The sequence below is a fragment of the Gambusia affinis genome, linkage group LG08 (genome assembly GCF_019740435.1).
Source record: "Gambusia affinis linkage group LG08, SWU_Gaff_1.0, whole genome shotgun sequence".
Taxonomy (NCBI): Eukaryota; Metazoa; Chordata; class Actinopteri; order Cyprinodontiformes; family Poeciliidae; genus Gambusia; species Gambusia affinis.
In genome coordinates, this window is record NC_057875.1 from 29,584,561 (window position 1) to 29,602,425 (window position 17,865).

The 17,865-nt window shown below is 37.8% G+C and overlaps 1 protein-coding gene across 3 annotated transcripts in view; it reads left to right on the plus strand.

Moving 5' to 3' along the window:
* LOC122836068 (plasma membrane calcium-transporting ATPase 1-like) overlaps nt 1-17,865 on the plus strand; it is a 45,725-nt gene that overhangs the window by 16,190 nt on the left and 11,670 nt on the right. For all 3 annotated transcript variants that reach the window (XM_044125728.1, XM_044125725.1, XM_044125727.1), the window contains 8 exons: nt 2,772-2,969; nt 3,600-3,857; nt 4,420-4,545; nt 6,525-6,701; nt 7,329-7,355; nt 14,643-14,786; nt 15,760-15,974; nt 16,535-16,777. In XM_044125728.1, the coding sequence (XP_043981663.1) occupies nt 2,772-2,969; nt 3,600-3,857; nt 4,420-4,545; nt 6,525-6,701; nt 7,329-7,355; nt 14,643-14,786; nt 15,760-15,974; nt 16,535-16,777 (1,388 nt within the window). The remainder of the gene's footprint in view (nt 1-2,771; nt 2,970-3,599; nt 3,858-4,419; nt 4,546-6,524; nt 6,702-7,328; nt 7,356-14,642; nt 14,787-15,759; nt 15,975-16,534; nt 16,778-17,865) is intronic.

Sequence of the window (17,865 nt, forward strand, 5' to 3'; positions counted from 1 at the left end):
ATTCTATTCTATTCTATTCAGTAGAAAGCAAAGTGTAGAACACTAGTAGGGCTAGGTTTTACCAGGCTAATATCATTATTATCCTGTTGTAAAAGAAAAAACAATGACAAAGCTTTACTAACAGATTCCACCAAAGAAACCACAATGCCATAAATTCAAAGAGAATCAGGCCCACCGCATGAATATGATGAACTTAAAGATGAGCAGGGGTTGTTGTTCCACACTTTGACTTTTTTGTTTAACTCCAAACCCCTTTTTGAGTTTTACTCTGACCAAAACTCAAAGTTCTAATTATAGTGTTTCACATTAGATGTTTACACCTCTGAACAAATGAACTCAAAATACAGATTAAAATTCACATCTAGGAGGCACTGTAAATTTCTGAAGAAAGTGGATTATGAGGTTTCTGACTTATCACAAAAAAGAACATGCAGAGTCACCAACCAACACAGCTTTTAAAAAAAGTTATAGGTTCAACTCACAACAATAAAACCAAATGTTTAGTGTATGGCCTGTGAGCATCAGTAAATGAGTTGCATAGGTTTTGTTTCACAGCAGATTAGACAGGAAGTGAGCATAATGTTTGTACCCCCAGCAACTCTACTTCAACGCCACACACCGCCCCTAAGTTGTGTATTTTTATGAAAGTGTGAAAGGTGCGCTATTTAAATAAAATAATAAATCTGTCAAAGGATGTCTGGAACAGCTCACGTGTTGCCAGTCCTACCTCACATTCAGCTTTACTTTGCCAGATTTAATGTGTTTGATTGAATCTTGCCTGTGCTGTTTTAACTCTGGATTATGTCTCACACAGATCCTTAGACGTCATTTTCAATATGTGTACTGGACTTTGGAACATTTATTTGCCCTTTGACATTTTCACCTCCTTATTAATTCATAAAGTTTGTCCATCTTCCACTCAATCGGTAAACACTGGCAACAATTAAACTCCTGCTGACAGAAAGAAGCAAAGGTCAGCAGCAGCTTGAAACCACAGGAAGATCCACACTGCTGCATTACTTCTCTGCATGTCACTGCAGGGACATCTGGGGATGTAAACAAAACTTTCAGCAAAATCCCTCTCACCTGAAAATTCAGAGTGTGCACAGACAATACAAAGAGAAGTGTTGGGCTACTAATTGGCAAAATCCAGGTGCATCGGAGCAGATGAAGAGCAGTTGCAGAGTCTCTACAGGGGTTTGAGTTTGTCTTAACATGTCGCTTTGTTCCACTGGGGGGGACACATGTCTGCTCTTTTCTCACACACAACACCAGACTGCCGCTGAGGCACAAACACCAGGCAGGATAAACAGTGCTTCCAACTAAGAAAATCGAGTTCAGATGGTTGCATGTCAGTTTTAACATTAATAACTAATGCGAAACCAAATTTGAACAGAAGGGTATACAGCATAATTCTTGTAAACTACAGCATTAATGACCATATTATCAATCTAACTATACAGTTAGATTGTCTTCGACATGGTTATGTGAAGGATACATGTTTGTTCTTATTCCATTCAATAACGCTTCATCACACAATAAAGGATGCAGGAAGATCCTTCTGTTTCCCAGGAATCATTACGCAGAATTCTTTGTATTAAATACTAATAATCATCTTGTTTTAACTGTTGCTAGATGATTACCTTAATTTAGTGTCCAAAGAAATGCAGGAAAGCTTTAAGTGCTAGCTTCTGTTGCTATCCCTTAACCTGGTTACTGAGGTCAGCAGTCAGCAAATCTCAAGTTTTCTAAAATATAATTGAAAAGCCATTTAGTTAAGTGAAATCTCATCTCCAGAGAACATGCATCTTCAAATGTCTTTAGCGTAGCACATCATTCCTTTTATTAGTACATTTGCAAACAAAATTAGCTTGAAACGATACTGAGAAAATAGCTTTTATTCATTTCAGTAGTGGGCTGCACAGTGGCGCAGTTGGTAGAGCTGTTGCCTTGCAGCAAGAAGGTCCTGGGTTCGATTCCCGGCCGGGGATCTTTCTGCATGGAGTTTGCATGTTCTCCCTGTGCATGGTGGGTTCTCTCCAGGTTCTCCGGCTTCCTCCCACAGTCCAAAAACATGACTGTCAGGTTAATTGGTCTCTCTAAATTCTCCCTAGGTGTGAGTGTGTGTGTGCATGGTTGTTTGTCTTGTACGTCTTTGTGTTGCCCTGCGACAGACTGGCGACCTGTCCAGGGTGTACCCCACATCTCGCTCGGGACGCAGCTGGAGATAGGCACCAGCAACCCTCCTGACCCCATTTAGGGAAGAAAGGTGTACAGATAATGGATGGATGGATGGATTTCAGTAGTCTCAGATGTTTACTCAAAGATGTTAATTGTTGTTATTAAAGGTAAAGTTTAATGACTTCAAACCATTATAAAGTGTGACTTTCAATGTTAGCATTTAGACTAAATTTGGACTAGGCCAAAAGACTAGCTAGGCCTGTCTTTTATTATGGTGAAATGTGGTATAAAATTATGATGAATTTTATACCACATTAAATTCTCTGAGAAATACAAAACTAAATTATATTCTTTTTTGAGTTTGAACCACACTAAAATATTCCAACTAACCCTGGCTTTTAGTTACTTTTGTGTATTTTAAATGTAGACCAAATTGGCTTACTTTAGCCTAAATTTAGACCAACATGCTAAAAACAGCCAAGTCTACACAAGTTTTAATTTACTTAGTCTGGGGTAAACTTAGAGCACAGTGGAAAAACTAGTTTAAGCCCACCTTTCAAACTGCTGTCATTTTTTTAATGCCTCTGCAGGTCTTGAAGGAAAACCAGAGGACATACACAAGAGGAAAGAAGAGTTTGGACTGAATGTCATCCCTCCAAAAAAGCCTAAAACCTTTTTGCAGTTAGTGTGGGAGGCCCTGCAGGACGTCACGCTTATCATCTTGGAGGTGGCAGCAGTCATTTCTCTAAGCCTTTCTTTCTACAGTCCACCAGATGCAGAAAGACAAAGTGAGTATTTTCTCCGCTATACAAGCATTTTTTGATATTTTGAGCTCTGTAGAGATGTCAAGTAGCACAACCATTTCAAAAGTAGCAATCTTTTGCTATTAAATGCTTTTTATCCCAGTTATTGACATCAGTGATTACATAAATGCTCAAATTAACAGCCAGCCATTGATATGGCTGGCTGTCAATTAGGACCAGATTTTTAGAATTAGAAACATTATTTAACATTATTTAGAAACTGTTTCAACATATTTTTATGATTTCATGGTAAACTTTTGTGCTCTAATAAGTCAAGCTCATTTTCCTAGTTTCTGTCAATTCTCTAGTTAAATCTATGCATATCTTGTCTTACATATTTTGTATTTATTAATAATGTTTAACAGAAACGTGATCTGACACAAGGCTTGAGAAAAAGAGTCCACATAATTCTTCAGTCTGACTGTCTATCTGAATGTATGTCATTTACTATCTCTATGGAAAATATATTATTGTTAAGCAAAATACTAGATGTAATAAGCTCAATTTTCTAATATGAATTATCTAGTAATAGTTAAAAAAAACTTGTCTCTCGTTCAACATAGGCAAAAAGGATTAGAGAATAGATTGTCAGATTATTTTAAAATCTCTGTTCAGACTGTGGAAAAGCAGCTGGTGGTGTGGAAGAAGAGGGGGATGCGGAGACCGGATGGATCGAAGGTGCTGCCATTCTTCTGTCAGTGGTATGCGTGGTGCTGGTGACAGCTTTTAACGACTGGAGCAAAGAAAAGCAGTTCCGCGGTCTGCAGAGTCGCATTGAACAGGAGCAAAAGTTCACCATAGTCCGATCAGGGCAGATGATCCAAATCAAAGTGTCAGAGATTGTGGTCGGAGACATCGCACAAGTCAAGTATGGTGAGTAAACACAAGGGTCTGCATATTGCCAACATTACCACGTAGGGGTTCCCTAATTCCAATTTTCTGGCCAGTCACCCATTACAGATCTTTAGAATTCTTGACCTACCAATTCCGATTTTGGCCATTGATGTCTAAAATGTTCCTAAATATAGAAAGAAAGTTGCAGTGTCCAGAAAAAACAATTTAGCAATATTCTCTCTTTCTTTAAAATGAAAAGGACTGCTTTTTGTCTCACTAATATTGGATAAGATCATTTATTTGTCTCCCGTGGAAGAAATTTGTCTTAGAAAAGGGGACAAGGCTGCAGTACAACAAAGACAGAATAATACTTCAATTTACAATAAATCCATAAAACTAGCACAAACAATTAAAGAAACATACATCAAATTTTGTTTGAAGGACACAGGTACACTATATTAATCTGCAAAATACACACAGACTTCAGAATTTTCTTTTCATGTTTCTCCTTTGCTTACAGGAGATTGGTGATATATCTGTGATGACACATTTTCTACCCTGATAAGTGTGTGCAGTTATGGCCTCTGTGTTGCTGTTCCAGGTGACCTCCTCCCAGCCGACGGCATCTTAATTCAGGGCAATGATCTGAAGATCGATGAGAGCTCTCTGACCGGAGAGTCGGATCATGTCAAGAAGACCATTGACAAAGACCCCATGTTGCTCTCAGGTGCATTTCTCTACTGCAGATTTTCACCTAAGCTCACCCTGACCTGAACTGTCATTATCAGCTCCTTCAAGGCAAATTTTATTCCAAAGTACATTGGGTCATTTCTCTGGTTTTCAGCTTGACAGACTAGAAGTTAAAGCATTTTTTTGAGCCTAAACCTGTGAAGGTGCTGACAGAATCTGAGTTACAGTCACAATTAAAACAGTAAAGAAAACAATATTTAAAAAATCCATTTTACAAAGCTTTTATTATATTATCACATCATGCAGATGTTAACAGCAACATAGTGCTATTTAAAGGCTCCACATAGCTGCTTTACTTCTATTAAAATGCCTTAACATGCTAACTTTTAGGTAATTAAAGGTTTATTATCATGGGACTGTTTGTCCTTCAAAACAAAAATGTAGCAGATTTTTAAAAAAAACAAAAAAAACTAAAAACTTAAAAAAAAACATCATATTCCCTCAAAGTAAAATGTTTGAAAAGAGGCTGTTTCCTGTCAAGGTTTATTATTTATATCAGGGGTGCCCAAAGTCAGTACTCGAGGGCTGGCTCCTGCATCTTTTAGTTTTTTCCATGGTGGTAGTAACAACCTTTTCACCATATAAGTGTTTTTCTTAGGCCGCTAATGAGCCATCATTTGATCCAGGTTTGTTGCACCAGGGAGAGAACTAAAACACCCAGGATGCCGGCCCTCTAGGACCAACTTTGGAGACCCCTGATTTATATGAAGTCAGCATTTGAAAAGTGTTTTTGTATTTTAGAATTTTTATAATTATCTGAAACATTTCAGTGCAACAAATGAAACAGACAAATTCTGTAAGAAGTGTGGAGAATTTACCCTTCTCTATGCTACGTTCTTGATGTATGAGCTTTAAGAAGAGTCAGTGAGTTGAATTTATGGATTCCATTTATTAATACCAAAATACAACTGGTCCATTTCTCATGCTACCTTTAGGAATTAGCAGGACAAAATGGCATCAAACAAAAGTTTTCCATTCTTTTTTTTAGTCTCTATCTAAACCACACCCTAAAGAGGGCATTCCCTAGTGTGTCATGACCTTTAACCCTAGCTTCAAGGGCATTTCCTAACATGTCATTTCCTTTAGCTTAAGCTTTACAACTAGCTAAAAGAGATAGAAGGAAAACACAGAATTATTTATTTTCATCAGGAGGCAAACATTTTCTCAGAGCACCACATGTGCTTACCTGCCATTTAAATGATTATGTCCTGATAAATCCTAAAAACATGAAACTAAAAATGCATGAGAAGACTTGTAAAACTTTGACTTTGTAAAAAGTGTAAGAATGCGGCAGAAAGGGAAAAGCCATTGTATTTATAAGAACGTGTTTACATATAACCGACTTATATTATTTTCTCAAAGACCTTTGTATCTACATGAAAAACCCAATGATGTTACTCAAAAGGAAAACCAGTTGCCTTACTTGAAACATAAACATTATATATGGAGATGAGACATGTACTGGATAAAATTACTGTCTCTCTAATAACAAAGCACATATTTATTTTATCTCTGGAACGTTAGTACAGAAAAAAACAAATGGAGAAGTTTTAAAAATAGAAATTTAAAAGCAAGACGTAGCCAAACAGCGGTGTTCAATTTCAGTTTGACACCACCAACTGAAATTACTAAGCCAGTTCAGCCTTTGAATTTGCCTTAGTAATTCAATGGGAAATAACTAAAACAACCAAGGACTAGAATAGGACAACACTCTGAGAAATCATGAGATTATATAAGGACATCATTTCAATAATTTTGACCTGCTTGCCTTGACGTATATCAACACAAACTCATTGAGAATGTATTCTTAAAGGCTAACTTTGAAAGGAATCAAAATGACTAAAGAAAGTTTGACTTTAAAAAGTGGGTTTAACAAGCACAGCTTTCAGAGTTTCTGCTTAGGCTAATTTTAATGGGATTCACAGAGGAAGATTGTAACTTTTTCTTTCCATGCAGGCACACATGTAATGGAGGGCTCTGGAAAGATGCTAGTCACCGCCGTAGGTGTGAATTCCCAGACGGGAATTATTTTCAAACTGCTCGGTGCCAGTGAAGACCACGAAGGCAGCGGCGATGACAAAAAGGAGAAGAAAAATGAGGAAAAGAAAAACAAAGACAAAAAGGATAAGAAGAGTAAGTTTAACAGAAGCCAACTACATCAGTCATCATCTCAGAAGAAACGTAGTGTGGTGTCCAACAGTGTCTCTTCACACACTCCTTATGGCACAGATCAGCTAAATCAAAGTGTAGTGCATCCCTCAGGTCCAGTCAAAGGTCTTTGCAAGATTGTTTCCTATTTCTTTCTTTCAAGAGGTGCCTTCCAGACTCTGGATCATGAGGTATTTTTACAGAGATGCATAATTTCAACATTGAGACATGAATCAATGTTATGTCCTTACATAACCCAGATTTAGACATTGATATATTGTTAATATATTGATGATACTGTATGCTTTTATGCTGATTTAATGCAACTTCTTACCATTTAGAGTATTTGATAATATCAAGTTATTTGAAACTGTACAATTGTAAGGATAAAAATCCCACTCAGCTGTTTTTAAAAATATACATAAATCAAAGTTAGCAAACCATCTTGACAGAATTCAGTTGATCTAGTAGTTTGCTTTTAAATCTGCAACTCACCAACTACAGTTAATGTCTCCTAGATAAAAACCTAGGGGTTGAAATATATATTTTAAAGTGTAGAAATATTTGTTGATTTGTTGCATTTGTTTGATTGATTATTTTGTTGTTTTACAGGTAAAACGGAAGTCAAAAACAAAGAAGGTAGGCATCACATCAGAGATTAATTTCCATTAATGTCTGTCAGTAAATGAAGTTGTTTATAGTCACTTGGGAAAAAACCCCTGCGTGATTCCATGTTTGTTTTGGCTGATTGATTGCAGATCACTTGTTTATGTTTTTCTTAATAACAGATGGTTTACCGCATTCTTTGTAAGTATTCCTGGTAAAGACATGTTAAAAACCTTAGGATTAATAATCTTTTATCGAAGATTATTTAATTTAAGAAACTATTAACTGTAGAAACTCCAGCCTTTAATTTTTGTAAGTGTATTAAGTTAGTAAGAATGTCATAACACTTAATAATATGCAGAATCCACATTTGAAAATATGACAGCTTCAATCTTATTCTGCAACATTTCACAAGGCTGGAATATGCTGTGAAAATGATCTTTGACTAGGCCTGTCACAATAATAACGTTTGCTGGATGATAAATTGTCTCAGAAGTTATTGCAATAAACCATAATATTGTTGATTTGAAACCAGTTTCAACTGATATAAGAGTAATGGAATTAATGGCATCAGGTTCAAACATCAATGATTTTTAATTTCTTACTAACATTTAGCACAGGAACTAGAAGACATTTTAAATATGCAAAATAAATCAACAAAACAACAGGAACGACAAATAAAATGGATACTGAAGCCTCTATTACCAAAATGATCCAAATCAGAAAGTTTCAATTACAGTAGAGTTTGTACAAACTTTAAAAGCTTATGCTGGTTATGGTAGTGCATCAGTACCAAACAACTAGTTGACATTAATTTAATAGTTGCCATGGAGACGTGGTAACCGAAGATGCCCAATTCTCCAACAGTGAGCTTTTGAGATTTTTGACCTCTTCTGCCATCCTCCTCAGTGTAAGTGGTGGCAAGATGAATACAGATCCTTGTCAAGCCTGGTTGCCGGTGCCTACAAGAAATGTGTTTGTGTGTGTTTCTGTTATTACATCATGTAAAACTGGGAAGTCATATTTCAATGATAATAATTACGTTATGGAAGTAGTTAAATGGGGGTAATAAATGTGGAAGCAGTGTTTTCTTAGAAACAATTGTTTCTGAATGTAGGATTATTTTTAATGTCCGTCCATCCATCCATTTTCTGTTCACCCTTGTCCCTAATGGGGTTGGGAGATGCTGGTGTCTATCTCCAGCTACGTTCCGGGCGAGAGGCGGGGTCACCCTGGACAGGTCGCCAGTTTGTCGCAGGGCCATTTAGTTAATGTGCTCAAGGTAAAGGTTTGAATTTAGATATTTGTGGAGGACGCTGCAGTTGTTGCTGCTCACTGACTACTGGATGAAATATTAATATTAATAGGGACAGTAGTAGTTGTAGATAAATCCATTTTCACCTCATTTTTGGATTGATGTTTATCTGATGAGACCTCACTCAGTCACTCATATAATGGTAATACATTGAGTATTATGGGATAAGCATGAATAAGTGAGGTTTGTCTTTTTGACAAACCTCACTTATGTGACTCTGGAAACTGATGCTGCACCTAACTTTGTCTGGGTTTTACAGTGTATTTTATGCAGGTCAAAAGATGATTGTACAGTTTGTAAGACTGCAGAAGTACATATATATATATATATAGATAGTCAACTATGACAGCTCTACAAAGTACAGAGTCTGCAGCATCTCTGGATGAATCCTTTCCATCACTGGTGTTCTGCCACAAGGCAGCTTATGATCTACCTCAGCGACTTCTGCCACAGTAATGGATTTAGTCCTTCCACTGCCCAACTATACCATTCAACCCATCTCCAGTTTTCCTAGTTAACCAAAGTCACATTCTGTATGGGTCCTGCTTTCTCTTTCTAAGCTGTTAAAAAATTTGCTTGGACCTCCTCAAGGTCAATTGAAAGTCTTTCTCCATTGTGTCTCATGGCCAAAGTTTTTGCCTCAGCCGCCACAAAAGCCACAGTTCTTTAGCCACCTGGCACATGTCTGTCAGGAGTTACAACCAACCCCTAAAGGACTTTTTCTTGAGTGTCCAACAAGGCTGGTGTTCACCAAACAATCCCTCAATAACCACTATGACAGGCTCCAAAAGAGGTCCTGATCATGACCACATCCTCCTCATGAGAAACCCTCCCATGGATGTCTGAGCCCCACTTCTGACAGTGGTTCTTCATTCATCCTCAACCCTAATTTGGGTTTACAGAGTCTGCTTGGCATCTTTCTCTGCCGACAATCCAATCCGCCACTAGGGGGTGAACAATTAGCAGCTCTTCCTCTGTTTTCTTCATTACCCTGTCGGTGGTCACAGGGCCTGGTGGAATTGGCTGTACGGTAGCCTCGCTTCTGTATGACTGCTCCAGGGCAGCTGTTGCTACAATGTAGCTCACCACCATTAGTGTGTGAATGTGTGAATAACTGAACGTTGTATAAAGCCCTTTGGAGTCCTATAGACTTGATAAAACTCTACATAAGAACAGACTATTTACCATTACACCACAGGTCTAGTGATATAAAATGATACGAAAATGTAATAAAATGAAGCAGCTCTGACTTCAACATTTTAACTGGTTTTCTGTACATTCCTCCATAGCTAAAGAAAATCAAGTCTTTCTTCTATTAACCTATATTTCTTCATATTTCAACATATAAAATTGTGTGTGTGTGAAAGTAAAGTACAGCAATAACATAGTTGGAATGAAAGTCTATTTTCGGCTGTTTAGCAAGAAAGGCACAGTCAGAGGTTTTCAAGATGGAATTGGATTTATACTGCAGCGGTCATGTCATTAGAGGGTTTCTCAATGACTGTCAGAGTACTTGCATATCACTCACTTGGACTAGAGGTGGATTTTTTCATCATAGATGAAAGTTTTCTTTCAATGCAGAGTGGTCAGTGGACGTCAATGTTTTTGTCACTATGCAGACTCAAATGTCCATCCATTAACACGTGCTCTCTAAAACCTCTTCTTGATTTACACTGTTGCCAGTGACGGTGCATGCTCATACCTGATTATCACAAAACACTCTCACAAGCAAATTCACAGTAAATTCACAGTAAATTCACAGTAACACTTTCTGCTTTTAGGAAAGAAACAATCAAATTACTTATTTTGAGGTGTAATCACTTACTCCACTCATTACTCGAAAATGTAATCAGAATGTTGAATATAAATAGATGTCATTCCTTTTAGATTTTTATTTTATCCTTTTCATTCCCATTTGCAGTTTTGCACTACTTTGTCTGTCACATATAATCCCATTAAATACATTAAAGTTCAGGGTTGGAACATCTCAAAATGTGAAAAAGTTTGAGGAAAATAAATACTTTAAGAAGAGATAAAATCCTAACGGTTATAAGGTTTTTATGCTTGGACAAAAACTATTTCACAGTGGGAATTCAATTAAGGGATTAGTCAGTGGCAACCATTTGCTGTGCCATCCATTCATGTGACACATCTTCTTACTCTAGTTTACTTATTTGAGTTATTCTCCTTGAAGTGTAAAGTTGACAGTATTTAAAGTACTGAACATTTTTAGAAAATCTTGTAAATCTCCTGGTTATTGGATGAACAGAGAGCAGTGTCTGTGAAGTTGTGTGTAACTTCACTAGTTACCACATTAATGTGGAACAAGGGCATTAATGGTGTGGTGGCTCAGAGAACAGTTTGGAATCCAATTGTCATGTGAATTTTGAGTAAGTTTATAAAATGTTGCAAAGCAGAAAATGTGAATTGGGCATGTTTCCAATTAATCAAGCTAGGCAAAGCGTGATTTTCTCAGATGTTGATGCTAAGCATAGCTGTAATAAACAAGATGTAGAGGTTGCAAACTAGCATGGAGCACACATCTCTGTGAACGCCTCTAACCAGACACTCCAGGTTGACAGTTCTCTCCTCTGAGCCGGAGATTTAGACTTAGAATGTTTTTTCATTTCATGCCTCTTGTAAGAGGCATGAAATACCCATTGAATGGGACGGGACAAGCAAGCAATTTTTTATGTAAATTTGAGTAGGTTATTTAGAATTTTTCCTTTACCATCAACCTTTCCTGATGCCATAATTGGCATCAAAAACAAACATTGATTTAAACACAGCTACATAGAATATTTAGCTTTTCCTCCTCTTGGCTTGTTGTATATACACCATGTTCTGAATTATTATGCAAATGATATTTTCTCAGATTTTCCTAAATGGTCAATGCAAATGATGGTCAGTATAGTTTTCAAGTCATGAACTATGACAGTACAAATTTTACTGGACAAAGCTCCCAATGAGAACAATATTTTTTTCAAAAATAAAAAACTCAAAATGTTCCAAATTATTATGCACAGCAGATTTTCTAAACATTTTATGGATTATAAAGAACTGTAAACGGTCGTTCTTTGAATGTGCAGCATTAAGTGGTTACATGTATTAAAAACGAAAGCTATTTCAATCAAAAACATCTTAACAGACCGAGTTCCATGTTAACACAGAACCCATTCTTTGATATCACAGCACAATTCTTGCATCCATTGAACTTGAGAGTTTGTGGAAAGTTTCTGCTTGAATTTCTTTGCAGGATGTCAGAATACCTTCCCAGAGCTGCTGATTGATATGAACTGCATTTCACTCTCAGATCTTCTGCTTGAGGAAACTCCAAAGGTTCTCAATAGAGTTGAGGTCAGAGGTCAGAGAGGATGGTGACCACACCATGAGTTTCTCCCCTTTTATGCCTATAGCAGCCAATGACACAGTGGTATTCCTTGCAGCATGAGATGGTGGGTTGTCATGTATGAAGATGATTTTGAGCTCTGGTTAGGGGCCCCATAGTAAGTCAATGCACCACAAGCCTCTGGAGGATCCTCCACCTTGAGGTTCCAGAGGCACCAGCAGCTTCAAATAACTGTTTGCTGCTTTGTAAGGACATTTTAACAGCTGCTCTCTTAATCCGATGAATGTGTCTAACAGAAATTTTCCTCATTCTGTCTTTATCTGTACAAACCCATCTTTATTCTGAATCAGTCACAAATCTCTTCACATTACGATAACGCTTCAGTTTTTGTTAAATATCTAATGTTTTCATACCTTGTCATACGGCACTACACTATCTGATGATTTTCGTCAGAGAGATCCTTTCTCTTTCTCATATTGCTTGAAACCTGTGGCCTGTTTAATAATGTGGAACATCCTTCTTAACTGCTCACCAGACAAACTAATCAACCAGCTCTCTGAAATTAATTATAGTGATTCAAAGAGCCCTGACACACAATACCATCTATAAATTTAATAGCACAACAAAAAAAATTATATTTATGACATTTAAATTCAATTTGCATAATAATTTGGCGGCGCAGTTGGTAGAGCTGTTGCCTTGCAGCAAGAAGGTCCTGGGTTTGATTCCCGGTCCGGGGTCTTTCTGCATGGAGTTTGCATGTTCTCCCTGTGCATGGTGGGTTCTCTCCGGGTTCTCCGGCTTCCTCCCACAGTCCAAAAACATGACTGTCAGGTTAATTGGTTTCTCTAAATTCTCCCTAGGTGTGAGTGTGTGTGTGCATGGTTGTTTGTCTTGTATGTCTTTGTGTTGCCCTGCGACAGACTGGCAACCTGTCCAGGGTGACCCCCGCCTCTCGCCCGGAACGCAGCTGGAGATAGGCACCAGCAACCCTCCCGACCCCATTTAGGGAAGAAGGGTGTAAAGAAAATGGATGGATGGATGGATAATAATTTGGCGCACGGTGAATTTAGACTTACTCATCTTGTCTAACAACATGCATTCTGTTACAGGGTTAATAAAAAATATGAACAATGTTCAAGATTTGTGATATCAGCAATTCCTGAAATAAGTCATTTTTTACCAACATCCCTTTTTGGCAAAAGATGAGCATTATTAATGCGCATTATTTTAGGCAGATGTGTTACTAAGGGAGGTGTGTAATGACCTTGTGACCTCTCCCTGGTTTCCCCCTCCTCTTGCTGTCTCACAACTGGAATAGATCCTATAAACCCCTGCTTCTGGCTGTTCGACTTTATGCTGTGTTTCTTGACCAGCCATTATTTTGTTGTTAAGTGTTGCGTGAGGAAGTATGAGCTGGATTCAACTGAGGTCAATCAAAAAAGAAACCGAGATGTTTGGTGGTGCTTCCATGGAAAGTCCTGCCTCCACTGCCGGACTTGGAAGGGCTCTCCAGGCTCTGTGTGATCCCACGTGGCGTTTCTTCCATAGTATGCCCCTGTGGTCTGAGCAGCAGCAGCAGGTGCTCCTGATTCTGTTGATGGTGATTAGGAGCAAGAAGATTATTGGCATTAAGCTCGGCAGCTGCTTTCTTCTCCTGCCTGCTGCTGGTGCCTTCTTGTCCACTAATAACCTTATTACAAAAATGGGATCAGCTTGCTCACACACGCGCACACACGCACGTGCACAGACACAAACAGCCGAGCAGATACCCCCACCAGCAGTACTGGTTAATTCTGCTGGTGTTTCTGCTTGTGTTGGGAACTGGAAACCATGTCTTGTGGTTCAGGACTTAGTGTGGTTACAAGTCAGGTTGAAGATCTGCTGTGACTTAACGCATCACAACAAGCTAACACTAGGATTAACACACGTTACTATGATAACCTACACTCTGGACAGCTAATGTCTACATGGTATCGCCCCAAAAGTATTTATTGTTAGAGAACAGATACAGCAAACTTAGAAGTAGTCGTCTTAACTTGCTATTTGAAGGAGCCAATAGGAAGTCAGAAGCTGATGCTGATCCCGCCCACTGAAGCTCAGTGTTTAAATGAATTCATTCACAGGAAGTCATTTATTAAATCATGAAATAATTCTATAAAATTTTTTTAATGAAGTCAGTATGTTAAATTGAGGCACAATTTGACACTCTTTACTCTCCACATGTACAAGGGGAGGAGCTGCAGCATACATAATAGTTTGTGAAAAGCTTCCACAGATATTAATGCTTTTGTAAGACAATGCATATATCTAGTTGACACAATATATGTCAACTCAAGCACCAGGGTTTTTCCTCATAACCCCTCCAACAAAAATACCTGGGTTTGTCTGAAACCAGCTCACAACAACTGTTGTCTCAAGAACTTAAGTCTGATTGTAGTTGCTTTTGATGTCGACAGATGTTGGCATTTTAAGTTTTCTTTTCAAATATGCATCTCTTGAAATTGTTTGGTATTTTCATGTTTTGAGTTGTGTTTCTTATCTTAGTAAAACTAGAAATTATTGGAATTTTGCTACATTTTTAAAGAGTGTCTTTAAAGCTGAACCAGTTCTTCATTTTAAATGCTTTACTCACTTCTTCCATTGTCCTATACAGAGAAAAACAAGGATGGAGCTACTGTTGAGATGCAACCACTCAATGAAGATGGAGAACCAGAGAAGAAGAAGGTTCTTCCAAAGAAGGAGAAATCTGTCCTTCAGGGGAAGCTGACCAAACTGGCCGTACAGATCGGCAGAGCAGGTACAAACATGGGACTGGTATTCAGTTTGTGACTGGGATTTTTATACCACTAAAAGTCACAATGACCTGAGATCATACGTGATGAGAAAAAATTATATTTAAGTTAAATTTAAAATCAACACATTTTAAAATGTTGGAATGTTTGGATCCTTGTGGATCGGTTATGTATAGAAATGCTGACACCCAAGGGAAAAACTTCTTTTGAAGACTCACTTTCTAAGTCTGACCAAATGAAAATATTTTCATTGTTTTGTTTTGCTTGCTTAAGTCCTGGATGGCAAGAGGGAAAAATAATCTGCCATGCCATATTTGTAATTTTTTTCTTCTCATCCAAACAAATCATCTTTTTCTATTTCTCTTTGTTGGGAGAGAAGAGGTTTTTTTCCCACTTGTCCTTCAAGACTTAAGTGAGAAAAAAAAAAAACTTTATACTTTTTCTGTTTGTTGGATGAGACTTTAAAAAGACTTACACACAATAATTTCTTTTTTCTTTTTTACTTTTTAGGATTTAAGCGAGACAGAAAAAAGCAAGGCTAAAATCTTTTTTTTTCTTGTTTACTCTGTTGTTTGGTGGAAAAATTAAGGAACTATACTGTTATTGTGAGAAATACTTGATATAAAAACACAATTGATCAAATTTTGAACATCAGAATTTTTCTGTGCTCCCCTTCAAGGGAAAAAAATATTTGAGAAAAATCCCACAAAAGCTTTACAATATTTGATTTAGATTTTTTATTTTTTACTTTCATTTCATTTTTGAAGTTGAGAGAAAAAGAACATTTAATCAGACTTAAAAAATGTGTCAAAAGCCTTGTGTTTCAAGGCTTCCATAGTTCTGTTGGAAGTTGTGCTGAAGTGAAATGCATAACTCATCTCCAAAGTGTCAACCAAAGAACTTAAAGGTGTTTTAACCATCACTCATTGCAACCCATTTGTTTTTGTTTTTCCTGTTCTTTTCCTCTCTTGTTCTCAGGTCTGTTGATGTCGGCCCTCACCGTCATCATCCTAATCACTCGCTTCCTGATCGATACCTTCTGGATTCAGGGCCTTCCCTGGTTGCAAGAGTGCGTTTCCGTCTATGTGCAGTTCATGGTCAAGTTCTTCATCATCGGCGTGACGGTGTTGGTGGTGGCTGTGCCTGAGGGTCTCCCCTTGGCAGTCACCATTTCCCTAGCATATTCAGTCAAGGTCAGTTTTGCAAAGTCTGTCAGTTTCATGTCTGTCTGCATGCAAACAGATAACAATGTCATCCCTGACCTGAATATGATTTGTGTATTTTTGCAGGAGCTTGCAAAAATTTTTAGAACTCTGTTTCTAATTTTGTCATTTTACAACCATAAACCTTAATGTATTGGATTGGGATTTTCAAACGTTTTTTTTATCCTCAGGTGGACTCAGGTGTTATTAGCTCCTCCAGGTCCAAGTCTTTGCAACCTCTTAACAGGTTTTCTTCCCACCATCTGCTAGAAAAATGCATGATGCTGCCACTGCCATGTTTTGCCATGAAGATGGTCAACTTAGGGTGATAGACATTGTTACAAGTGTACCATGTATCGTTCTTTGCATGTAGACCAAAAAGTGCAATTTTGGTCTTATCTGACCAGAACACGTTATAATACATTTTTGCTTCATACCTAATGCCTTCTTCACACAGCAAGATTTTTAAATTGTGACTGCTGGAGATAGTGAAGTATGGATTGAGGAATCTGAATTCAGTATCACTGCTCTCTCTGTTATTTGTGTGTCAGAAAATGATGAAAGACAATAACTTAGTCCGCCACCTCGATGCCTGTGAGACGATGGGGAACGCCACAGCCATCTGCTCAGACAAGACGGGGACGCTGACCATGAACCGTATGAAGGTGGTGCAGGCCTACATCGCAGGGAGACACTATAAAAAAGTCCCAGAGCCGGACCTAATCCCAACCAAGATACTGGACCTACTCATCCTAGGCATCGGGGTCAACTGCGCCTACACCACCAAGATTATGGTAAGCTTTAAAAATAGCTGCTCATTCAGGAAGCTGTGTGGGTTAACTATTTAGCACACTGCCACAGTAAGCTCAGGACTCATCAGATCACAGTCTGCAGGATGAATTTGACAGACCACAGTACAAAGCAGAAAAGCGGGTTTGGTTGTAGCTAGGAGTTTATGAAGCAATGACAATTTTCTTTTCTGATCAGGAGATTTCTGCTTGACTGTTACAGAATGTTGCTTTTCTTTTCTTTAGTTTCATTTGACATTTCTAGCAGAGCTCAAAAGTACATTGTTTTCACACCTTTTCTATACTACCTTTACATACCACTGGGAATCTCTGATATGCCAATCTTTCTGTTACCTTTTCACCCCACAGCCTTTGTGTCAACACAGACAGTTTTACAGATCAGGACCTAAAACAAACAGGTCTTTACCAGTTTGTCGATCTAAAGTTTTAAAAACAATCAACAAAATTTACATGGCTGATTTTTATTTTAAAAAAAGATGAATGCAAGATGTAAATGCTGTGTATTAAAACCTTAGCACACCCCATAATTACCAGCTTATCAAATAACTTAAACAGTCATTTTCTGCATGGTTTTATCATTATGGTGACATCACCATTAGCTTTGGAGATATCTCTTTCGTCACAGATCTCCTAAGGTCTGAAGACATTGGGATGAGGTCTGGACCTTGATGAGACTATTGCATTGCCATTGCCTTTCTAATCCTTCTCTTATTAGTGTGTTCCTTTGTTTAGGATCATTGGCCTCTTAATGATGTTGTGTGGGAAAGTTGTTGAACAAGTATCCTCTTATTTAGTTTTAGAATGCTTTGATACACAGAGAAGTTCATGTTGCCCAAACCCAACAATTGTGCATTTTCTGACTAAGCATCAGAAAATGCACAATTCTTGATTTATATCTAATTGGTAAATATAGTCTTGCTACTATATTGGTTGCTCATATGTCATTTTTGCACCACTGAATCCAAAAATGACATCCATTTTTCTCCATCAGGTTTTTATTGTAATTTCATTTAGAGAAATCTGATCTTCTGACTAAATTGATGACATTTTTGTTACATCAGTTAATTTCCATT